This window comes from Zosterops lateralis, assembly GCF_965231275.1.
Source record: "Zosterops lateralis genome assembly, chromosome: 1".
NCBI lineage: Eukaryota > Metazoa > Chordata > Aves > Passeriformes > Zosteropidae > Zosterops > Zosterops lateralis.
The window spans coordinates 65,512,575-65,537,240 of NC_139762.1; the positions used below are offsets into that span (position 1 = coordinate 65,512,575).

The window sequence follows — 24,666 nt, forward strand, 5'->3', positions numbered from 1 at the left end:
CCTGGACCTCTCCTTTCTCCCTCCAAAAGTACCGACGCCGGAGGTTCGGGCACAGGACGGGACAGGAGGTGCTTCATCCCGATCCCGGCGGGCAGGGAGCCCACCCCGCCCGCAGCCCCACGTCCCGGCTTTTTTAAAATTTTTATTTTATTTTTTTTTATGTGTCAGTGAGCCGGCGGAAATCAGCCGCGTTGAGCTTCTCCCCAGCCCGGCGGCGCTGGGGCAGGGAGAACTGGAAAACAACAGTAGAGAAAAATAACCAAGCCTAAACTCCCCGCAGAGAATCAGGAGGCAGATTTATCTAAAGGTTCTGGCGGCTCGCCCTGGGGGCCGGCAGAACAGGCAGGAGGGAGTAGAAAAGACCTGGGAGCCCGGCTGGTGGGGACACCCAGGGTAACTCACACCGCCGGGGGAACCTCCACGCCGGGAAGGTGAATGACCCCCACAGACCATCTCCTCCCCACTTTCTCGTTGGGAAGAGATCCGTGGCGGGATTTAGCCATGAGAACGCTGCCCGTGGAGGAAAAGGGAAGCGGACAGGGGTTTGTCCTATCGGAAATAATTCAGGGGCGCAGAGCCCCGCGATGACTCCCTGGGAGCCACCTGCTAAAATCCCTGCGGAGCTGTGAATGGGGCGGTGGGACACAGAGGAGCGAGGACATGTCTTTGCGCCAGAAGACACTTTTGTCTGGGGAGAGAAGGTGCCTCAGTTCCAGCTCCCCTTTGCGCAGGGAGGAGGCAGCGGCAGGGCGAGGCGGAGCAGCACTCCAGGGATGACAGTAGCTCAGGGTGCGGCGATTTCAGTCCCCGGCACGGGCCGGGTGTGCCCTCAAGGCTGCGAGGGAAAGGCGTCCTCTAAACGCCCGGGCCAGGGAAGTGGAATTCACCCCCGAAGTGCGGTCACCAAATGCCCCAGGGAGGGGAAAAGGAGCGTCCCACAACCCCGGGCTTTGCTGCGCGCCCAGCCCATGCCCTCTTCCCCTAGGCTAGGAAAAAGAGCTCGCTGCGAGCCAGAGCTGCCCATAGCCCCGAGAGCCCGGCTCACAGCCCGCGGGCGAGCTGTGTTCCAGCCGCCTCCCCGCCAAGGGCCGCGGGGCACAGCCGGCCTGGGGGAGCCGCGTCCTGAGCCCGGAGATTTAACCCTGTGTGGGGAGGGAGCCCTGGAGTCAGGCAGAAGGGAAAAATCCTACCGGGAGAAGTGCGGCGCCCAAGTTTACTGGGAACGTTTCGCAGAAGGCCAACTTAAAATGGAATTAATTCCCCACCCCTCTCCGCAAAATAGTGATAAAAGATGGTATTTTAAATAATCGCTACGGGGCTAAAATTGCCTCCCTCTGGAGAGGGCTGGAGGGGGCAGGGCGAGCAGCAAGCGGGGAAAGAAGAGGCGGGAGGGCTCCGGAGCCAGAAATCTCCGTCCATCTGCCTCATCCCTTTCCCGTTTTGCGAGGGGCCGTCTTTGCCCAGCGTCGTCCCCCAGCAGGTGACTCCCCACCACCGAGGGGGGTGGGAAAGGGGCAGGGCCGTGTAATTAAATTCCGGTGCCCGGTTAATTGCTGTAATTTGACGCTAACTGTACACGGCGGGCCGGCGCTGGGAGCGGCGGTGCGGAGCGCGCCTCGCACGGCCCATTGACCGCGCCCCGCCCCGCAGGAGCCGCCGGGGGTGCCCGGGCTGCCCCGGCCCCCGGGACGGTGCCTGGGAAGAGAAGCCCCGCAGGAACCGGCGATTCGACTGCCCGCGGCCCCCGCGTTCCCCTGGGATGCGGGTGCCAGCTCTTGGTCTCTTCCCACCTGCCTGGAGACAGGGCAGGGACTCCCCTCTATAAGGTCCTTGTATCCAAGCCCTTATGGTGGGGCCGGGGGTGTGATCCCCTTCCTTCTATGGGGGTCAGCCCAAGGACCCAACCCCACACAGCCTCACTGGGGGGTGACAACGCACCCCGACATCCAGGGACCCTCAAACTGTCCCATCCCCGGGACATGATGCCCCATTCACCTGTCCCTGAAATGTGGAAGGGCTTGCTGTGCAACTGCCAGGTGGAAATTGTTTGTAGCCCTCCCCAAAATCCTGTAGCTGCCGTCCTACTCGTCCTCACGCCCCCACTGCCCTGCTCCTAGAAATGAGGCAGGGTCTGTACTTCCTCACTTTTTCGGGGTGTGAAATCAGGGCTGCGCGACGCACTGGAGAGCTTCCAGGGCACCTCGGCGCTTGAATCCCCGAGGGAAAAAAAAAAAAAAAAAAACAACAAAACATGGGCGGGGACAAGGGGTACGGACATGGAGAGGCCCAAGGGCTACAGGCTGTGGCAGGCCAGCATCCCCCGGGGGAAGGCAGCATCCCTCATCCCACGGCGCTCCCGCCCAGCCCGGCGGGACAGAGCCCGGCCAGCCTGGAGCGCATCGCCCCCGCTGCTGCCGCCCGCCCCCTCCGGGTGCCCTGCCAGGGGCCGGAGATACTGTCTGCGCTGGGGGGAATATCTTTGTTTCTCCCTGGACTCCCCTGGCAATTTGCAGTGCTTCCGTCACCCATCTGGGCCAGTTCAGCCCTCCCGATGCTTTGCCTTCTGGGATACTGATCTTGTGGTTATTATTATTATTATTATTATTATTACTACTACGTCCATGTACTCCTTGACAAGTTGCCCCCGAGGTAACCCTTCCACCGGCCCCCCGGGGGAATGCGAAGCCTGGGGGGCTCTCCCGCCCCCACCCCGGCCCCGGGCGGACAGAGCTGCCCCCTGCTCGCGGCTGGGGCAGCGCCGGGACACAAAATCCCGGCGAAGGGAGCGGGGCTCCGGTGGCTGCAGGACGCCCCCCGGGGGTCCCCTGTGCCGGTGTCCCGGGCGCGGTGGCGGGGGCAGCGCGCAGGCAGCGCGGAGGCAGCGCGCAGGCGCGGGCAGGGAGCACCCAGCTCTTTATGGCCAGGTGAGAGAGTCCCGGCTCAGGTAAGGGGAGGATTTACCCACAGGCGTCCCGGGCGAGTGGCTTGCCCTGGCAGTCCATGACCGGCAGGGACACGGGGACTCGGAGCCCGCAGCCAGGATGTCTATCCTCGCCAAGATGGGGGACTGGCAGGTAAGGTGACCCTCTGCCCCGGGGGGGTTATTGTTATTTTGGGACGGGAGGCAGGACCGGAGCGGGAAAGGTGCCGGGCCCTGAGGGAGCTGGGGGCAAGCCTGACGCCGGGGTTGGACGTTCTGCGGCTCTCGGTGCCGGGACTGCCCGCGGCCACTGGTGAGGCCCGGCCGCAACAGGTAGAGAGAGCGGCGGGCTGGGGTCGAGAGGGGCGAGGGCAGCTCCGCCGCCGGGGGTGACACAGCGCCGGCAGCGTGGGCCGGCCCAGGGCGGCGAGTGCCCGCCCGGCCTCCCTGTGCCCGGGGCTGCCCGCGGCCTGGCCGCAGAGCCCGGGGCTGGCGGTGGCACCTCAGGCGGGGCAGGGCCCGGAGCCCACGGAGGGACCCGCCGCTCTCTACGAGCTCCCAGCCCAGCCTGTCCCATGGAAAAATAACGCTGCCGGGTCCTAGCCGGCGGTAGATGCGCCGGGGGCGCCCGAGGAAAGCGCTCCCGCGGGATGAGCCGAAAGGAAAAGCAGAACCCAGCAGTGAAAGAGGCCAAGGCGGGGAACACGCGGCCCGCCGGGGCCTCGGCCGCCCCACAGACCTGAGGGGGCCCCACAGCACCACGGGGACACTACGCGTGTGGGGTTACGGGGCCTCACGGACCGGGACACACTGGAAAAAACCCTGGAGCGCCTGATGCCCGACCGCACTTTGCCGAATAATGAAAGGGAAGATGCACCGTCCTGCTCAAGTACACGGGATTTTCTTAGAGAAAAGGACTTTTAAAAAAATTTATTTCTTCCCCAGTACAGTCCAGTTCCAGTTGGGAGTCTTTTTTTTTTTTTTTTTTTTTTTTTTTTCCCTGCTGCCAACTTTTCGAATCTCTGGACTAAGTTTTTCCTTAGACTATTTTAATTTTTTTTATATTATTATTATTTCTTTAATGTAGCAGCAAGTCATCTTAAAAAAAAAGAAAAAAAAACAAGGCAGGGGAACAAAATAAGTGAACAAAAATTATTTCAAATGTTTTAACATCTTTTTTTTTGAGACCGGTGAGAAAAAGCGATCAAAAGAAGACTTCATTTTCTTTCACTCAAATCAATCCTTGCGCAATCGTATTTACGGGTTATCTGCCTTGAAATCTATTCCCGACTTTTCCCTACTCCCCGGCCTTCCCCGCTCCTTGTCCCCGGCGCTGCGGGGCCCCCTGGCCGGAGGGGCCGGGCCGTGCGGACCCGCCTCCCGCTGCCCCGTGTGGATCTCCAGGGAAAAGCGCCCCCTCCCCTCTCGCCCTGCGCTCCCCCGGCCCGGCCCGGGCAGAGAAGGCACCAGGGTCAGGCCCTGGGCCTGCGGGAGCCCCGAGCAGCCGCAGGTGGAGGCTGTCCCGGGTGAGCAGCTTTCCCGGCCGCCCCGGTTCAGACAGGACGGCGCTGAGGGGCGATGGGCCCCTCCATCAACCCCTTCCCTCCTCTTTTTCCCATCTCCAGCAGCCCCCCCGCCCCCCCCGCCCGGGGCATTAACTAGGCTTAATCTGCCAGCTCCATTTGAACCTCAATGGGAGTAAAAACAACAATTTACTCTCCTGCCAGTGGCAGACAAAAGCGCTGGTGAAAAAGAGCATCGGGGGTGGAAGTATGGTGGAGGAGGGAAAAAAAAAAAAAGAAAAAAAAAAGAAAAATCGGTTTAGGGGCCATGGATATTTGTGTGTGTGAAGGAGCAGTCCGGGAGCCCGGAGGCTTTGCCACCCTTCCCGGCGTGGCCACACGTGGCCCTGAGGGCCCACTGGGCTCCTCATAGGAGCACAGGGGCCATTTGCTCCTACAGGCACTAAATTTTCCTCCGCATCGAGGGCGGGGGGAGGAGGGTGGCCCCGGGAGGGTCTTCCAGGTTTTGCCGTGGGCAAAAGGAAGTTTCGGTGAGCGGCAGGGCGGCCAGGGGCACAGGCAGCCGTGGGGATGCCCAGCTCCTGGGGACGCCTGGGGACGCCTGGGGACACGGCTGGCCAGGCCCGACGGAGAGGGGAATGCCTCGCCCTTCGGTGAAACGAGCCATCACCCAGACAGCGGGGGGGAAAAAAAGGAAGAAAAACGGGAAAAACGGAGCCTTTCTGTGGATGGATCACCCGGGAAAATGAAAGAGGAGCAGGGTGGAGAAGCAGCCCCCCAGGAGGGCAGCCTTAGCGCTCTCTTAGCGCCGCTTTGTTAAGCAAACGAAGCGCTCCACCTAAGAAAGTACCAAAGTTTTATTGTGGTCATTGTTTTGTCCTTTGGCTCAAGTGCTTGCAAAAGACTTTTTGGCTCCTGCTACAGTCAATTTACCGCTCGCCCACTTCTATTTGGGAGATAATTTTGGATTTGTTTGGGGTGCTGTTTTTTTTTTTTTTGGAGACAAATAGCCAACAGAGCCGAGAAGAAGAAAAAAAAAAAAAAAAAAAAAAAAAAAAAGACCAAATCCAGAGGGCAACAGAAGCCTCCAGACAATAACCTTGTTCGAGCAGGACTCGAGTCTCGTTTCTCCTCGCTTTGCTTCCTTTAACCCCCGTGGAAAATAGAAAAAAAAAAAAAAAAGTTAAAAAAAATGGGTAGGGGGAGAGATAAATCCAATGGGGTGGCTTCATGGCTAACCCCAAACTTTCTGAGGAAAGGACGGTAGGCTCTTTGATTTCGCTGGCCACTTTCCTTCCCGCAGGCACAGGCAGGGCCCACTGTACTGTCCCGTCCCCCCCGCCCCCGCGCCGGGGCTCGGCAGCTCGAAGAATTTTTTTTTTTCTTTTTGTCGTTAATTTTTTTTTTTTTTCCTCTTTCCTTGCTCGTGGGGTCCCTTCTACCTGTGTCCATCGCTGCAGGTTGTTGTGCTGGCGAGCAATTGGGCTGTTGTTGATATGCTAATGAGGCGATTAGAGTGTGGGTAAAGAGCTGGAAAAGGGAAAAGTTTCCACCATTAGAGGGAGATCTCCGAGCGCGGACGGGAGCGCTGCCGAGCCTCCGCCAGCCGCGCTCCCCACGCCGCCCGCCACCGCCACCGTAGGGAGAGGCAAGGCAGCGAGAACCAAAGCCTCTCTCGCGCGCCAATCCATGAAAATGCTTTGGAAACTGACGGATAATATCAAGTATGAGGAATGTGAGGTAAGCGCTTCCCCCGGGCCCGGGCAGAGCCCCGGCCCCGCAGCTGCAAGCGGGAGCCTTCAGCATCCCTCCGTCTCTCAATTTCGTTTAGGAAAACTTCTGCTCCGTCGTCAGGCTTCCTTGCGGTCCTGCAGCCGGAGAGGGGCTGGGGTCCTTCCCCAGGAACTTCGGGGCTTGTGGAAACACGGCTTTGTCGGAAGTGTATGAGGAAAGGCAAACAGGATCCAGAAGCAGCCTGGTCTATAGGTAGATCCTCCGTAGATAAGGCTCTTGTAGGATGCTACACTCATCCATATGGATGGATGGATAGGCGGCTGGCTGAATGAATGGACAGATGAATGAATGAGAGGGCCAAGAGACAAAGGGAAGAGAATTATTTTTGCACTCTAGGTACCCGAGGCATCCAAATAAATTGGCTCAGGACCGACGTTTAAATTCAGCCTTTTCGATATATCTGCGGGTTCAATTATACCGAGCTGCACAAATTTACAGAGGTCAGCTGCATAACTGAAATCACGGGAACAGTATTCCCTCAGCTTCCTAATTTTCAGGGCCACATTCCCACGTGTTTGAGACATAGTAATTTAACCGCTTGGGAAAAAAAAAATCCACCTCATTCTGTTTTGGAGCCGTTCAGCACAGATTGTGTGCGCGCATCCCTCTCTGTGTCTGTCTGTGCATCCATCTATTTAGAATGAGGCGAGTGTCCTTTAATCGGACAAAAAGGAGAAGAAGAGGAAAAAGAAGAGCGATGCCCAGGACCCATGCCTAGTCTCAAACCAACGAATACTATTGTCACCCGTTTCGAAAAAGTTGCCTGTGCAGGGCGTTCGAACCGCGCAATAAAAGACTCTGCTTTGCAAGTGAACGCTGTTACTTGGTGTGACCCACGCGGAAAGATCCCCCCGGAGCCCTGCCGACATCTCTGGGTCCAAGGGGGCACTCTCCCGTCCGACCCTGGCGCTGTTTTGGGCGATGCTGTAGTTTAGGAAAGGGACCGAGGACTGGGCAAGGCTCAGCGCCGGCTGATTTGGGTGATCTAGCCCAGGATGCAGGAGTTTGGGATGAAGCTGTCTCCCGATGATGAGGGAGCTGAGCTTTAGGTCCACTCGTTGGCGGGTGCTTGATTTCTATGAATGAGGTGTCAAGGGTGTTGGGCTTTGCGGGTTGTGTGAGGCTTTTAAAATTATTTTTGTTAGGCTGGCTTGATTTTTTTTTTTTTTTTTTGTGCTTTGAATTTTTTTAAAAAAATTCTTTCAACCCGGAGAAAAAGATCTATTCCTCAGCTCCATTTCGGGTGGAAAGCGTGTGCCTCTTCCCTGTCCCTCTGTTCAGGACCGATATTCCAGTTCGCACACGTGCGAGCGTGTGCATTTCATGGCAAATGGCTTTTGTTGCCTTGATTTAATGGGACTTCGTGTCGAGGTGTTGCCAAACGCGGAGGGAGCAGCGGCCGCTCCGGGAACCGGCCGGATTTTGTGCGTGTGGGGTGTGGGGTTTGCTCTCCGTGTTTACCTCGGGAGCGGGTGCGAGAGCACTTTTAATAGAGGATGGAAAAGCGGGTGGCTGTGCCCTGCCGGGGGTAGAACCTGCCTTAAACTCAAAAAGAAAAAAAAAAAAAAAAAAAAAAAAAAAAAAGGAATGAAAGATAAATAGAAAAGCAAAAATAAACGCAGAAGAAGGGCATGAAAGCCGGGCAGGGGCGCTGAGCGCCCGGGGCGGCCGGAGCGCCGGGGGGTCGTGGCGGGCGGGCGGAGCGTGGGGCCGGGCGCCGGCGGCGGCGGCTGCGGCGGGGCAGCGGCGGCGGCGAGCGGAGCGGTGCCTGCTTTAAGGGACTTGTTTGGGAGTTGCACAGCCAGTCCGACGGGTTGCGCCGGAGCCCCGGCTTGTCTGGGCCGGGAGAAGCGCTCGCCTAGCCTCTTTTCCCGGCTCCCGCTCCCCCCCGCGTCCCTCCCGCCCTCCTTCCCTCCCCGCCTCGCCGCCTCCTGCCTTTTTCCCCCGTCTCTTCCCGGATCCTCCGAGAGGGGGGCCGCGGGGAGCCCGGCGGATGCTCCTTGGGCTCCCCAGCCCCCCCGCCCCGGGCGCCCGCTGGTCTCGGAGTGGGGCTCGAACCGGAGGAGGAGAAGGAGGAGGAGGAGGAGGGCTGACACCCAGAGGGGGAGACACCCAAAAAAACTTTCCCAGCCGGTTTCCGGGACGTGGGGCACGGAGGCGAGCCGGCTCGGCGGGGGCAGCGGCCAGGGGAGCCCCTCGGGGGGCGCCGTCCGGGCATGGACGGGGCGGCGGCGGCGGGCGGGCCCGCGGAGCCCACCCCGCGCAAAGGCGGCGGCGGGGCGGCCGAGGGCGGCAAGAACCAAGCGGGAAGCGAGCTCTTCTCCCTGGGCTTTGAGGCCGGCTACGCGCAGCAGGCGCAGCCCGAGGTGCGCCCGCCAAGGACCGCGGGGCTGGGGACATGGGGAGGCGACAGCCGGGGCTGAGGGGAAGGGAAGGGGAGCGAAGCGAAGGGAAGGTGAGGAAGGAAGGAAGGAGGGGGGGATTCCGCGCCCCCTCCCCTCTCCTTCTCCCCGTCTCTCCCACTCCCTCCCCGCCCCCCCCTCTTTCTGCACCCCCCCTCCTGGCTCCCACCCTCTCCCTCTCTCCGGATCTCTTTCTCTTTCACTTTTGCATGCCCTGCAACCTTTTAAAATGTTGCCCCTTTCCTGTGATTCGTCAGACGCAGCAGCATGTGCCCCCTCTCTCTCTCCCGCTCCCTCTCTCTCCCTTTTTGTCTCTCTCTCCCTCTCCCCCATCTCTGATTAGATACACTGATTCTTCATTCAATGGACGTCATTTAGAACAGGCTCTGCCTTGAGTTGCCTTCTCGCTTCACGCTCGATTTCCAGCCATTCTTCCCTTATTAAGTGTTCGTGTAATATTAATAGTCATGAATATCTGCTATTAGGAGTCTCCAGGAAGGCAGCAGATCTGTTATTAGGAGCTCAAGTGAAGCAGCAGCTAAGTCAAAGGAGAAAAGGAAAGAAAGAGTCAGAGGAAAAAAAAAAAAAAGGATTAAGAAACAAACACACACACGCTAAAAAAAAAAAAAAAAAAAAAAAAAAGGAAAAAAAAACCGCAAAACAAACAAACAAAAAAACCAAAACAAAAAAAAAAAAAGAAAGAAAGAAAAAAAAAAAAGCAGCCAACTTTGACTCCTCACACCGCGCCAGGATAGAGCTCGCTCGCCTTGGGAACACCCGATGAAGGGCAGCAGAGATCGGTGCAAGTTCTGATGGATTATCGTGGCGCGCCCGCGGAGCAGGAGCAGCCCCTGGGCCCCGGCGGTGCCGCCCGCTCCTAGCGCTGGGCTCCGGCCGCGCTCCCTCCGCGCCCGCGCCGCGCCCGCACCCGCGGGGCTCCGCCGGGGGCTGCGCGCCTCGCCGCTCCCTTTCCTCTGCCTTTTTGTTGTTGTTTTTTTTCTACCTTGACTTGTAACCCCCGACTCTACGCAGATGTTAGTGCACAGTTTTTCGGCTATGGTGAGTTGCTTCCCGTTTCTCTCGGAGGGGGCTCGGTGCGCGCTGGGTGTTGCTATTGTTGTCGGCGGTGGCGGCGGGGGTTTCGCACCCGGCTTTCCGTGAGGGCTTTTTTCCTTTCCTTCGTTTTTATAAATTCGGTGCTTTGCATTTTCCCCCTTCTCTCTTTATTTTTCTTTTCTTCCCTCCCCCCCCCTTTTTTTTTTTTTTTTTTTTTTTTTTTTTTTTTTTTTTTTCTTTTTCTTTTCGGTCTGCTTCGAGCGAACGGCAAAAGGCTTTGCTTGGACCCTACCGCTTCGATTCCTTCACCTTTCCACCTGCAAACGCAGCATTTTCGCTTTCTCCTTTCCCATTTTCGGAACCGCGGTTCTTTCCTTCCAATCCTCACCCGTGGGGGCCATCCCTTTTTTTGCCCCAGAGGTTGGTGTGGCTCCTGTGGCCGGCCTGGGGAGCCGGCAGAGCGGTGCCCAAAGCCCCGGGCTCGTTCCGGAGCCGCTCGTCCGTCGGGGCGGCGGCGCTTTCCCGGTTCCTGCCGCATTCCTGCGCTTCCCCGCGGCCGGGCCAGCCCGCAGCCCGGCCAGCCCGGCCATGGGCACGGCTCTCCCCGTGCCTGGGGGACCCTGGCGGTGCTTTTCTCCCCGAAATATTTCCAAAACTCTTAGGGGGAACTATTGGTTTGTTTGCAGCCTATTTCGGCGTTTTCTGGTGACAAAATGGCAGTGGGCTCGGATTTTCCAGGGTTTTCGCTAATGTCAGCGACAGCGTTTAGCTCGGTTCTGATAAGGGCCAGAGGAAGGATTTCGGCTTGTGGCAGAATTATTATTTCGATAGCGCTCGCTTGTGAATTATTCTTTTTATTTGTGGGAAATACCTGCTCCTGAAATGTCCGGGCGCGATCTGTTGTGAATCCACGCTGTATCGCCGCAATGTTTTATTAATTATTATAAGCTGTCCTGTTGTAATTATTGCTGTAATTGCTGTTATCGTTATTGCCGTTATTATTGTTTTTTAAAAAGTGAGACTGCCTCTTAATTATTTGGGAAGGGAAACCAGAGGCAGGGAGATCTCCAGATCTGCTTTTCTCCACCTCGGAGATGACGATTTGCCCCTCATTGCCCTATAGATGAAATTTTCAAGGCGATTTTGAGGAAAATCAGTTTGATATTATCTTTGTTTTTCTTTTCTCCTTTCCCCTCCCCCTCCTCCCCCTCCTGTACCCCCTCCACCCCCCAACCCGCGCCCCCCCCCCGCCCCCTCTCCCGCTCCCCACCCCAGGAGCGCCACGACAGTACCAGCAACGGGACAGCCCGGCTACCCCAGCTGGGGACCGTGGGTCAGTCTCCCTACACCAGCGCCCCACCGCTGTCCCACACCCCCAACGCCGACTTCCAGCCCCCTTACTTCCCCCCCCCTTACCAGCCCATCTACCCCCAGTCTCAGGACCCCTATTCCCACGTGAACGACCCGTACAGCCTCAACCCCCTCCATGCCCAGCCGCAGCCCCAGCACCCAGGATGGCCGGGACAGAGGCAGAGCCAGGAGACGGGGCTGCTCCACACGCACCGGGGTTTGCCCCACCAGCTCTCGGGGCTGGACCCGCGCAGGGACTACCGGCGGCACGACGACCTGCTGCACGGCCCGCACGGGCTGGGCTCGGGGCTGGCCGACCTGCCCCTCCACTCCATCCCCCACGCCATCGAGGACGTGCCGGTAAGCCCAGGGGCCGCCCCAGGGAGCTCAGCCTCGGGGGGAGAGGGAGGGAGGGAGGGGAACACCACACTCCCCCACCAAAAAAAAAAAAAAAAAAAAAAAGGGAAGAACAGAGAACAGAATCCCCCCCCCGCCCCCCAGGGAAAAGTGAAGCCCCCACCTAGAACAAAAGGTTCTCGCAGCTCATCCCTGTGCAATGCCTCCCTGCTAACTTGCCCACTAAAATATAAATAAATCAAATTACTGTCATCGTTAACAATATCTTTCCTTCTCAATGACAATAAGCTGTTACGATTGGAAGAATATATAATATCACCACAGGGCCGTGCATTTGGGGATTTCTTACTGCCTTGGGAAAGACACGAGTCTGAAATGCCTGTGAGGACATTTAACGAGATCTCACAAACGTAAAGGGGGGCTGGGAGGGAAGTGGGTGAAAGTGGCCTAAGAAGGAAAAATTGGTTTCCTATGATTACAGGATTGGCATATGGGATAACCACATCCAAAGTTCTAAGAGGGTATGGGCAGATCCTCTTCTACAAGGGAATTAATTGACAAATCAGGGAAGAGGTGTACTGAAATGCTGCCGCCTTCTTTTAGTAGCGGTGCAAAGGGATGACCTCATAAATCATTACCTATGGGTTATCGAATTCGAGTCAGACCTGCTACACCCTATATTAAATTAAATGTTGAGAGCCTATTGGAGGATGCATTATTTGGGGGACATAATTCTGTTATCGATGAGTACAGACTTTAAAAATGATTTCTAATTAAGCATGACATTAGTGCACAGGCTACTTACAAAGCAAGCCAGGGCTATTGTTCAGTTAGGAAAGTGGCCTTATGCAACGTGATAGGTCATGATCAAAGTTCATCTTTCTGGGTTTCTCCCCGAAAATGGAATTAGAACACGGCAATAAATTTATTAAAGCCCACAGAGCTCATGCTGAGGGACCGAAGCTGCTCGACTTGCAGGAGGAAAGAGGAGGGAGGGAACTGTGGTATCTGGATGTGATTTTTGCTGAAATGCCATCCCAAATTACAGGATCAAATATTACAACAATATATTCGCTGACAGTTTAATGAGTACAGTTTCGTGTTGCAAGGATAATGTTCAGATGAACTTACCTATTTTTGGGGGTCATTTTGAAATCTTTTGTAAATTATACTCGGAGAAAATAGTGAATTTATTACAGCCCTCATCTGGCTAAATTAGCCACAGAAAATTGCTGGTTGTGTTTAGCAGTTTTGCAATAAACGCATACGTTTTCCAAAGTGGAGGATTTAGTAAGCAATTTGGATCCGTTAAAAGCAGGTCGACTCTTTAAAGTTGATATAAAATAACATGGAGGCAATCGTAAGAATAAACTAATTTGTTGACTGCAAGCCCCTGATTGCTGTAGGAAGAACATGACCTAAAATGTTCTCTTGAATTCTCCCTCTCCTCGGTTGTGCTCCATGGCAGTGGGCTGATTCGGGAAACCTCCTCTGCAGATCTATGAATTAATAGCATTGCTATACTTCGTGAAAACCAAATGCCATCTGGTTTAAATCCTTGAGCCAGCCTAGCCATTTTTTTTTCTCTGTAAGACTGAATCAGCAGCACTCTCATGAAGGAGAGTGAAAAATAAGAGGGTGCATCTTTTAGGTGTATTTTATCTAGTTAAAAAAAAAATCCTTTTCAGAAATCTGAGTTGGGAGGGTAATTTTTGAATTTTTCCGTTGCTGCAACAGTTAACCTTTAATAAAAACGACTGCTAAATATTTAAGAAAGTCAAGTAGACGGTGAAAATTATTTAATCATAAATATCTCTGTGGGATTTTAAACTTAACAGTCCTCTCTGTACGGAATACGTGTAGAAATAACACAAATAAAAGTATTATGCCACACTACATTTACTTTATGGGTTTAGGGTGCATGCATAAAGGGATCATATTTCCCCATATAGTTAAAACACAAGAACTGCAGCAGTAGTCATTTCTGAACATTTCTCAATTTAATTATACTTAAATCCAGAAGCACTTTAGGCAAGTTACAAATGAGAGCATTGAGTATAATAAAACCTGTAATAAAGCAACTTAGTACCATCCACCCGGAATCATTGAGATCAGGCACAATTAACAGGAGCATAAATCCAAGACAGAATGGAAAATGTTAGAATCAGTATTATTGTTGGACAAAGACTAGAGAAGGAAGTAATAGTTTTTTAAATGGTAATGCCTGGGTTTTGTAACGATTGCGAAATCTTCTATCTCAGCAGCACTGGTGTTAATTTGTAAACACAGCCAGACATTATATTGCCTGTCAGTTTTTGGAATTAGAAAACATGATTTCATTTGACTTTCTAATCACGTCGTGGCTCCGGCGGGCGAACCCCAGCTGTAGGCGCGCCCGCGGACCTGCCCGGGGACAACAGTGGGGAGCCCGGGGGTGGCGGGGTGCGGGCCCCCCGCGCTCCTTTGTGCTGTCCCTCCGCGGGAGCGGGAGCAGCGGCCGGGAAGGGCTGGGTTGGGTCGGGCCGGGGCTGCTTCCCCGGGAGGAGGGAAAGGAAAGGACGGGAGGAGGGAGTCCTCAGAAGCTTAAGGCCACTCCAGCCCCCGGGGCTGTGAGTGATTTATTGTATTTTTTTTTCTTTGGGATGGGGGGGAAGAGCTGGGAGGGATGCAGGATTCCTCTCGATAAAGGAAATTCCCCTTCTCCCCCTCCCACTCCTCCCTTTCCATGCAGGATCTGTTGTTTCCCTCCCCATACCGTGCCCAGCAATGGGGGGGGGGACCCAAAACTTCTCCTGCACCCCATCCCACCTCGGCCCTCCCTGCCTTTTGTTGCGGTTGTACACTGACATCCCTGCCTGTTCCTTTTGTTGCAGCACGTAGAAGACCCCGGTATTAACATCCCAGACCAAACTGTAATTAAGAAAGGTAAGCCGTTTCCTTGCGCATACCAAACATGTCGTCACAGGCTGGGGACTGCTCTGCTCGCAGGGAAGACTTTCCCGGCCTCCCCCCTCTCCCCTCCAGCCCCCCGGCCCCGGGATTCTTCCTCTGCCATGTACTGTTGGTCAAAAGGTTGGAAGCAAAGAAAAAACGGGCGATGTGGGTTGAAATCCTCCCTCTGAAATGGCCCACGTTTGCCGAGTATTTTAATTATTATTGTCGTTAACGGGGGAAAAATGTTAGCAGATGATCTAGAAAATGCGAGCCGGTCTTTTAGTGCGTTAGCAAACAATTGGGTTTCATGGTCTGCCCCACGCCTCTGGCTGAGCGGAGGGCTTCAATCGTTGTGGGTAAACGGGGCTGTGGAAGTGAAATCGTTGTTTCTGCTCCTTCGGGTTTTCTTATTTAAAACACGCCGGTGGTGAGGCGGACTGGTGGAGAACAAGGGGCGAGTTTCTGGGAACTGATGTCTATCGGTGCTTAGGGTGATTTGGTTTTCGGTGGCTTTGTGCGCTTGCTTCACTTGTAATTTAATTGCTTGGAAGCCGGTGCCCGAACCGTGCAACGTATTTATTGTAAATTTTCGCTCGATTTTCATTTCCCATCGTTGTTCGGACAACCGAAGGATTGGGAAAGGTGGCACGGGTCATTTTGCAAGGCAGGTTCTCGGTGTAAAGCGATGGGTTTTGTGTGTGGATGCTGTGTAGTGAGAGGCTGCTGGAGCTAAACTGGCGGGGTGGGAGGCGCAGCTGTCTCCTGCCCGCTCTGAGGGGTGCTGTGGCCGCCTGGAATTTGGGTACCCAGGCCACCACGGGAGAGAGATGCTGAGTAGGGACACTCTCCTCTCTAACCCTAATCACTGTACAGCCAGCGAACCTGAACTTTCAGACCCCCCCACCCCCCGCCCGCAAAGCCTTTGTCACGTCAAATTAGATGTGCAAGGGATAAATCTTAAGAGATGCTCTTTCCAAGTCGACATGATAATTGGCTCTTTTATTAGTAATCTCAAGAGTTCGTTTAACTCCTGTTGTATCTATTAGCCTTCCCAGAGCTATTAATGTCACAAGCGATCTATCCAAAACGGAGAGAGCCCCCCGCTCGCTTGGACCGGAGCGGGATAAGGCGGGAGGGAAAGGGAAGGGAAGGCGGCCGGGACCCGAGGCACCGAATGGCCCGGCACCTCCCTGCCGGGGAGGGAACAATCTGTATTTTGGGGTGCCGCTTCCCCGCCGCGTTACGGGTTTTCCAGGTCTAAATCTGTGCTGTGCTGGCGGGTCCCGGGGTTGCCGCACATCCCGCTGCCCGGGCACGGCGGTACCGAGGTGCGGCGCCCGGCAGAGCTGCGGGGTCCTCTCAGCTTCCCCGCTGCGGGTCGAGGGATGCCCGGCTCTCTCCCTGCGCCTCCCGACAGAGAGGGAGGGTGCCCCGGTGTGCCCCCGCTCCCCGCGGGCGGTGCGGGCCGGGGCTGCCCTGGGAGCGGCCCGGTGCTTCCCCCTCTCTCCCCGCCCGGCCCCCGCCCGCTCCTCACCCTCACCGCCCTGCTCCTCCCTCCCTGCAGGCCCCGTGTCCCTCTCCAAGTCTAACAACAACGCCGTCTCCTCCATCCCCATCAACAAGGACGCGCTCTTCGGCGGGGTGGTGAACCCCAACGAGGTCTTCTGCTCGGTGCCGGGCCGCCTCTCGCTGCTCAGCTCCACCTCCAAGTACAAGGTCACGGTGGCGGAAGTGCAGAGACGCCTGTCGCCGCCCGAGTGCCTCAACGCCTCCCTGCTGGGCGGAGTGCTCCGGAGGTGAGGGGCGGGGGGACGCGGGAGGCGGGCTGCCGGGCCGTGCCGTGCGGCAGGGAGGGAGGGAGGGATGGAGCAGGGAAGGAAGGCGGGAGGGAGGGATGGAGCAGGGAAGGAGGAGGCCGGGCGCCCACGCGGGGCGGCGGCGCGGGGGGAGAGCGGCGGCCGCCGCTAGGGGGCGGGGCGCGCGCGGCTGGCGGGCGGGCGGCGGGAGGGGGGGGGGGGCCGGGGCTGTCGCCATGGCAACGCGCGGCCTGCGCTGCCCCGGCCCCGCGTGGGGACCCCCCCTGTCCCTGCCCCGCTCGGGCCATCCGCACCCGCCCCCCGGGACCGGCTTGGTGCCGGGCACCCCGCCACGGGCTCCCACCCTGTGGCCTCACCCAGGCAATTAGGCAGTGCCTGGGCAGGGAGTAACAGCCAGGATTAATTAAGGCAGCTCCCATCTCTTCAGCCCCGCTTAGCCCAGCTCTGCTGTGAAACCGCAGATGGGCCATGTAGAGTTTGGGTCTGGGGGCTGCTGGCCCTGCAAATTGGCCTTCTCCCCTCACGCCTGGGGAGAAGCTGCCTCTGTGTCCATGGCACCTTGGGAACTGTGTCCATGGCACCTTGGGAGCTCAGGGGGACACCTCAGAGCTCCTCACCAGCTCTGGGGCTGATCTAGACCTCAGTGAGGGCCGCTCTTCTCTAGATGTGGAAACATCCAAAGCACCATCCCAGTATCTGGGATTCAGCTCTCAGCAACAGTTGGTCTTGAGCCTCCCACAGCCATGAATCCCATCCCTTGTGCCTAAACCCTTTATTCCCTTCCCTGGGAAGGGATGTGTTGGGGTCGTGTGAGGGCGGGAGCCAAAGTAGGAGCAGGTGCTCCCCCAAGCCCCCTTTCTCAATGCCTGTTTTTCTGTGGAGCAGGGCAAAGTCTAAAAATGGAGGGAGATCTCTGAGGGAGAAACTGGACAAAATAGGACTAAACCTGCCAGCCGGGAGGCGTAAAGCTGCTAACGTTACCTTGCTCACATCACTCGTGGAGGGTAAGTGACTCAAAGAGCTGGGAGGGCTCCTTTGGAAAATGTGCCTGTTGCCTGTGCCAAATGAGAGAAAACTTGCTGTTGGGTCGTTTGGGTTTTCATTCTCCTTTCCCAGAGTCAGTGCTGCTCCTTGGCATTTGGAAGGGCGTTATTTTCTGTGTCTTAAAAAAAGACCAGGTTAATTGTGTGCCTTTGCTTTTTGTTATAACCTGAAACGGGTCTGTGCGAGTCCTGCAGACTCAGCAAAGCGTTCTATTATTTATTTGCTTTTAAGTCTCTGAGCTAGACGTTTTCAGGGCCCCATCTTGCTCGTTCATTCAAATGAGTAATCCCTCTGTAGAGTAAGCAGATCTCATTGGGAGCAGCACGGGAAGGATCCCTGTGAAGGGGGACTGTGGGCTTAGCCCTGTAAGAGACCCCTGAGTTGGAAGTTACGGGCAGCGGAGCCTCAAATACTTCACTGCTGTTCTTCTGCCACAGGTGGACAACCAAGCAAATTTTAATGTCAGAAACGGCAGCTACTTTAAGTTTGTTCTCCCTCCCAGCCTGCAGCCGCATAACAGTAAATCATTTAACTTCTACTGACATCTGCATTTGAGAAATGCGTGACCATTACTTCCTGAATTAATTTGGGAATCCTTGACCTCAGCCATGAATTAATGGTGTCCTGAAAGCCTCAAAGTTGCACCACTGCCAGCCCTCACTCCCTTTTGGTTCTCATTTTCAGAACACATGTTCCCTTGGCAGATCATTCTGCTCTGCTTTGCTTTGGCCAGAAAAGGTGCAACTTGCTTTTAATGCCTTGGGATGTCCTATGCTGTCTGTACAGGGAGTTGGGAAGCTCAAGAGTGTGCAGTCATTTAGTTTTGAAGCCGTGGCTGTGTCACACTGGGTGACACAAAGTATGTCTGAGGCCTGCAGATGGACTCCTCTCCTTTCCCCTTACTTACGAGTTTGTCTGCATTTTAGACTGGTTTGGTTTGTAAAGTGCTTTTAAACACAGCCTGAGCTGTCCAGGTCCAGCTTAAGTTTGGTTGTGTAGGTGGGAATTTGTTTTGTTGTCGCTTTGCATTCTGCGGGGAATGTTTCATGTTGGAAGAGATGGGGAAAGAAGCGCCGTGCGATGATGCCAAGCGTCATTTTTTTAAATCAGGATTAGTGAACAAACTATTTTTATGCTGCGTGAAAATTACCGCTTCTTCATGTTTCTGAAAAGGCTTTGCAATTGCATTGACACGCTGTGGTAAAAAAATCACGAGGGCAAAACTTGTAAAAAGTCTAGATTTGGTAGATGCTTAACATTATTTCTGATGTTAATGAATATGGAGAAGGTTTTATGGTAATCCATTGTTCTGTTTGGCTTTCACTACAATGGCTTTGAAAAGAATGATTTTTTAAAAAAAGCAAAACCAGAGGCCTGATCTTCAGATAACTTAGTGATGGTGGCTAATTTTGGTGAGATGATAGTATAAACATTGCTGGGGCTTTGAGTCCTGTAGCGATGAGGCAGTTTCTAGAGTACTGTTATTGTTTATGATCCGCTCCATTTTATGGAAACAAGCTCACTGGACTGAGGCTTTGAAGCTCTAATTGGCGCATGCGTTCTTCCGGAGCTAGAGCTAATGGCAGGAAGCCCTGCAGTAAAAACCAACTGGTTCAGGAAATTAAAACCAAAGATTTGAAAATCAACAAAACAGACAGACTCGGTGGAATGACCCTAAAATTCTCATGGTTAATCGTTTGGGGGTGAACGTATAATTATATGCGATCAAGGTAAATTTTAAACACTTAGCTGTTTAATGCATTTTATTTAGAAGAGCTCTAGGAGTAATTATGATCAATATTAATCATTGATGCATTGCAAAAGAATATGGAGATGTGGCTGAGGCAAACACATTCTCAGAGTAAATAGCCGTGAATAAAATGTACATAAATGGCTCTCCATAGGTATGGAGATGTAAATCGAAGCACACATTCTAGGTGGATGGAGCCTGCCTGTCTAAAAGTATCTCTTAGTCAATGTGACCTTTTAAAAATTCTTATGCGAGATTTCACTCCTAACAATTGTTATGAAAATACGGATTTGCATTACCTTCAACTGAAGCAAAGAAAACTGCAAGATAAGACGTAATTAGCTTTTCTGGCCCTAACTTTTTCAAAGAGAAAATGTCCAAGCTTTTGAGAAGAAAAGCCCAAGTAGAATGTAGTGGCTTTTTGGAGTTTTTTTCAAATGGATTTTTGCCTCTGTGCGATGTGTACTGATGAGCTGTGTTTCTTTCCATCCCCACCCGTGCCTCCCTATTCAGGAGAAGCAGTACATCTAGCTAGAGATTTTGGGTACGTTTGTGAGACAGAATTTCCTGCCAAAGCAGTAGCTGAATTTCTCAACCGACAACATTCCGATCCAAACGAGCAAGTCACAAGAAAAAACATGCTTCTAGCTACAAAGTAAGACATTTAACTTTCTGGCATGTTGCTCAGAAATCAGGGAGGGGGACAAACTTGTGTTGGGGCTTTTATTTGTGAAGATATTTGTTTGCTGCATAACCAGTGTCTGATGGCTTTGTAAGTTGTGAGGATGTGTGTTGGCCCTTCTGGTATAGGAGAACTCTCCAGACCACCTTGGTTTCCTTCAAATTAGCGTGCGCAGATTACCTTGAATGCGAATTGTGCAAATTGAGGGTGGATGTTTAGTTACAGAAAAAACAGTAATTCTTCAAAGCAAAACATTTTCTGGGCCTATTTACTTAGCTTATCAATTTAAGTAGAAGGGGAACGCTTCCCATTGACAATAAAATAAACCTGGCACATTAAACTGATTTCAGTTCATTAAAACCGGCAATGGTTCTTCCTGCCTAAGCAGCTCTGTTACTTAGCAAATACAGGGATATTAAAAATATATTTTAAATGACAATCTGTACGCAGTTAAAATGCTAGCGGAGTTTATCGTTGGTGGGGCTGCCTAGACTTCCAGGTGGTGCGTGAAAAGAAAATGATTGTTTTGGTATGTTTGCTGGAAATTAAAAGGGTTGTTTAGTAGCCCTTAATTACCGATGGAGGTGTCACCAAAGGGCACAGTGCCAGAGGACACAAGCAGGAGATGGGAGCTGCTTTATGGCTGGAAGACATTAACGTGGGTTTTAGAATACAAACTGTTTCAACATGCCTCTGAGCTCTCTTGCTGTAAAGTGTATTATTTCTCCAACCGTTTGTGCAGTGAGTGGGTGATATAACCTATCTTCTGCACCATGCCCTCGTAGCCTCCCTTCTCACCTCCCTGGAAGGAAATTTCCAGGCACTGGTTAGCGTCAGCCTTTCCCTCTGTGCAAAGGTCCCTTTGGATTTGGAGATAGAGATTTACATATATAAATGTTTCAGAATACCCTAATTTAAATCCTCAATTGCCCGCTCTGCCCTCACTCATTCTTCCTGACACACAGGTGTGTGTTTTAGCCTTGTGAAGGAAGATATGTCTCTCTGGTTCCCCCCCGAAAAATGAAATCTTATAAGATATGGATAAATCCCTTAGCTTACCTTTAGATAGCCTGCTCAGGAACTTTAAACTGTGTTTGTGCTCCAAACCCCAGCTGGGCAGGGATGTGTGTTTATGGAGAGTGTTGGAGGCTTGGATACTGAGAGCAGTGGGGCAGGAGGCATGTGACTCTGTATCCCTGTTGTCTGCCTGTGTTGCATGGGGTGGGCTGGGGTGTGATGTGTGGTGTGCTGTCGTGTGTGCATGCAAGGTGAAGGGAAGAGGTTTGTGCGTGCCGGGGAGGTGTGAGAATTAGGGGGAAGGATGCACAGAGAGGAGAGGGAGAAGGGAGAGAGTGTGTGCGCTCAGGAGAAGGAGCCCCCTTGATCCAGGGGCTTGTGCAGTCTAGCAGGGAGAATGCATGGGCTTTGCTACCGCCAGTGATGGTTCATTTCTCCCCCTCTCTCTTCCCTTCCCTCCCTCCCTCCCTCTGTCTCTCTGCTCCATTTGTGCTACAGACAGATCTGTAAAGAGTTCACCGACCTGCTGGCTCAGGACCGATCTCCCCTGGGGAACTCGCGGCCCAACCCCATTTTGGAGCCGGGCATCCAGAGCTGCCTGACCCACTTCAACCTCATCTCGCACGGCTTTGGGAGCCCGGCGGTGTGTGCTGCCGTCACCGCCCTGCAGAACTATCTCACCGAGGCGCTCAAGGCCATGGACAAAATGTACCTCAGCAACAACCCCAACAGCCACACAGACAACAGCACCAAAAGCGGCGACAAAGAGGAGAAGCACCGAAAGTGAGGATCCCCCCCCCACACACTCCTCTCCCTTCCCCCTCATAGCCCATCGATCCATTCATCTCCCTCCTCCCTCTCCCCGGCACCCAGCACCCCAGGCTACAGCAACAGAATGAGCGTCCTTCTGCCACTCCTGTTCTCTGACTCTGCAGGACTGCTCTGCCCTCTCTCCACACCCCTTCCCAGCATCCACATTTCCATTTGCTCCCACCTAAATTCCCCCTCTTCCCACTGCCACCATCGTTTTACCCCAGTTTGGAGCCTAAGAGAACAGAACAGGGGGACGGAGCCAGCAAAGAAAAAAAGTTCTCTGTTGAGTTTGTGAACTTTTTTTTTAAATAAAACAAAAGGAGAAAAAAAACCAACAAAAAAAATAAAACAAAAAAGAAAAGGACTTTTTTTTCTAAAAATATATTAAAAAAATTAAAAAAAAAACCAAACAAAAAGAAATAAATAATACTTAAAAATTCTATGAGCTTCACCGGACTGAATCACCACCTTCCCTTACATAAACTTCAGTTAAGATTGTAGCCATACTAAAAATGAAAAAAAAAAAGGCGAAAAAGTACAACAGCAACAGCAGACATAAAAAAGGCAAAAAGGACTGATGACATTTTATCAGTATTGTGAATAAACTTGAACACAAAACACAAGCGGTTCCATGTCATATCTTCAGTTGTAGAACTTTTTCCTGTCCAAGGTAAAGCGACCAACTTGAACTTTCTATTGCAACACGATTCACGGTTATTATATAAGGGAATCAGTGTTCATGTATGTATATATTTATTTATGTGTAATTTAATGGGAATTGTAAATATGGTGAGTCTGTTTTAAGCCTTTTTTTATTTATCTGGTGATCTCGTTTACCTCTTGTTTAGTGGGTTTTAAATCTTCCCCTCTTAGTTCATCATGTGGTTCATGGTACTTATTTAGATATCAGAGGTTTTTTGGGGGTTTTTCTCTGGGATTCATCATTTTTAGCCCTGTTGTAGCATGTTAAAAGCGACAATGAAGCAGCTGAACAAATAAAAAACCATGAATTTTTATATATAATTAGTATGACATTTAGTTTCTCATTGAAGATAAAATAAAGTGATGTTGGACCCTGGCAAGGTTTTTAAACATGTTAGTGGTTTTACAACCCTTATGTGTTGTGGAAAATGAAAAAAGTTATTTTCATCCACTATCCCTCTCCCGAAAGCACCAACAGAGCAATAAATTAATATTGTCTTTTAAAACAAGATTTAGCTTTACTTTCCTTTTTGTCCCCATCTTTTTTTTTTTTTTTTCTTTCTCCCTTTCTTTTTTTTTTATTTTTCTCTTTTTTTTTTTTCTTTTTTTTTTTCCCAAAGAACTTCAAACATTCGGGACCACCTGGTATCCTGTATTTCCACTGGCCATATTGGAAGCAGTTATAGTTGTATTGTATTGAGTTGTGCCGGCAGTAGTTTCCATGCCTATCAATGTATCATAGTCCTTTGTTGCCCAGATAAATAAATATTTGATACGCTTTATGTCGATTTTTTTATTCAGTAGCTGTCTTTACCCAGGCGTATTTTTGTTCTTGGCAGTATTTTTTATTCAGTATGGTTACAGTAATTGAGTTTAACTCTCCCTTGACAATTGCTCCTTGCAATAAGCAGCTGAACCCATTGTTTCCCTCAAGTATAATAAAAACTTACTTTCAACTTGGAGTTCAGAGCAGGGTATCATTTAGATATTCCACTGAGTCTGTATTCAGACAAATGACACAATAAAGCACAATGTATTCTTTTGGATAAAAAATTGTCTGTACTACTAACAAAAATGACACACTATCTTTTCTTTAACCAAAACATAATTTTATTTAAAAAAATAAAAGTTTTATTTTATTTATGTTGACCTCTAGGTTTTTATTTATGTTTATATATAGCATACAGAATTATAAGCCTATAAAATTTTGTACATGTAGTTGTCCTAACGGAGAGCAGAGATTAAAAAACACATTTCAAGAAGGACATTTTAAAACTAATAATTGCTGAGAAAATTCTGAAAATTAATGCTATGAAAAAAAAATTATACTGATAAATCAGAGCTGGGTGCTCCCTCCCCCTCAAGAAAAAAGAAAAGCTCCGTAGTTGATGCCAACAAAATCATCTCACGGTTGTGAACTTTAGTGAAATCTTGCAGGAGACAGATTATTTCTGATTGATGGTTCGTGTTTTAGTGGAATGCACAGACTGACATTTTGAGATGGCTGTGTCAGTTTATAAGGGACTGAAATTTTTATCTTGAGTTTCTTCTTGTGGAAACCAGTTGTGAAACAGGGAAGTTCGCTTTAAAAAAATGGAGTGTGTGTCTTGAAGATGGGCTATAAAAACATGTGAGAATTCAGATTTTGAATCTATTTTCTTTGGCCCGGGGGGTAGGTGAAGTCAGGATCAGGCTGGATTATGTTATATCATAGGAAGGGAGACTTAATGCAGTTTAGAATGTAAAGGCATTTTTAAAGAGAGGGTCTCCTTTAAGTGCTGATGGTATTTTTGGTAGTGGAGGCTGATTTTTCTCTCTCTTTTCTTCCCTCCCTGATTCTCTCTCTCTCTCTCCTTTTTTCCCCTTTTCGCTCAGGCAGAAATTGAGGAGGTTAGGAGGGAGGTGTGTACAATAAAGCTGCACAGAGAATTAACATTTACTCATATATTTTGACGTTTGGTAGAGCTGGTGAAGCAAAGCATTAGATAAAGCCCAAGATGTTTCATTTTGCTTTGGTAATCTACTTATGGAAGGCAGTGTAAAATCAATCTTGCCAAGCAGAAAGAGAGTTGGTGGAGTCTAAATTCTATTTTCGAGAGCCAGCTAGTTTATAAAAATGGTGAATATTTTTTTCTATAAATTGAAAGTGGATCTTTTGAATGCAAAGCTGCAATTGTTTTAAAAACAGTTATTTATTATTTCCAAGAGAGACTGGTTAACCGTAAAGTAGATGTAACAAAATAATGAGGTGAATGAACCCTAACTGTACATATTCTTGACATAAATGAAATGCACAGTATTGTAGCAGGTGAAGTGAAGCATTGTCTATCAGGGCTGTTTTTCTTGGCTGCATCTCAGATTGTGTGTGGGATCCTAACCTCAGGCACAATAGCATTCATAAACAGCAATACATTGCTGCTCTTTCTACAGCAACACATAAATACTCATTTTTAAACGAAAACAATCTTATTAAATACCATTCATTCATATCTGGATTTACAGATG

At 51.6% G+C, this 24,666-nt stretch overlaps 2 protein-coding genes across 7 annotated transcripts in view; one reads left to right on the forward strand and one right to left on the reverse strand.

Moving 5' to 3' along the window:
- Nucleotides 1-3,002, reverse strand: part of GCNT2 (glucosaminyl (N-acetyl) transferase 2 (I blood group)) — a gene marked incomplete at both ends in the record, with an annotated part of 24,851 nt that extends 21,849 nt beyond the window's left edge. Inside the window, 1 exon segment of the mRNA XM_083855283.1 lies at nucleotides 2,962-3,002. Coding sequence (XP_083711409.1) covers nucleotides 2,962-3,002 — 41 coding nt within the window.
- Nucleotides 2,942-22,943, forward strand: TFAP2A (transcription factor AP-2 alpha). Of its 6 annotated transcripts, XM_083880755.1 has the most exons (9): nucleotides 4,533-6,183; nucleotides 6,275-6,429; nucleotides 10,971-11,028; nucleotides 11,130-11,405; nucleotides 14,276-14,327; nucleotides 15,901-16,132; nucleotides 17,039-17,157; nucleotides 19,461-19,602; nucleotides 21,145-22,943. In XM_083880755.1, the coding sequence occupies exons 1-9, from the start codon at nucleotides 6,133-6,135 to the stop codon at nucleotides 21,431-21,433; spliced, it is 1,374 nt and encodes a 457-aa protein (XP_083736881.1). In that variant the 5' UTR covers nucleotides 4,533-6,132; the 3' UTR covers nucleotides 21,434-22,943. The 6 variants fall into 6 exon arrangements, with proteins under 6 accessions (XP_083736885.1, XP_083736883.1, XP_083736881.1 ...); XM_083880759.1 differs by lacking the exons at nucleotides 4,533-6,183; nucleotides 6,275-6,429 and adding an exon at nucleotides 2,942-3,074; XM_083880760.1 differs by lacking the exon at nucleotides 6,275-6,429 and adding an exon at nucleotides 9,672-9,698 and having other exon boundaries at nucleotides 5,985-6,183; nucleotides 10,971-11,405.
- Nucleotides 22,944-24,666: the final 1,723 nt, after the last annotated feature.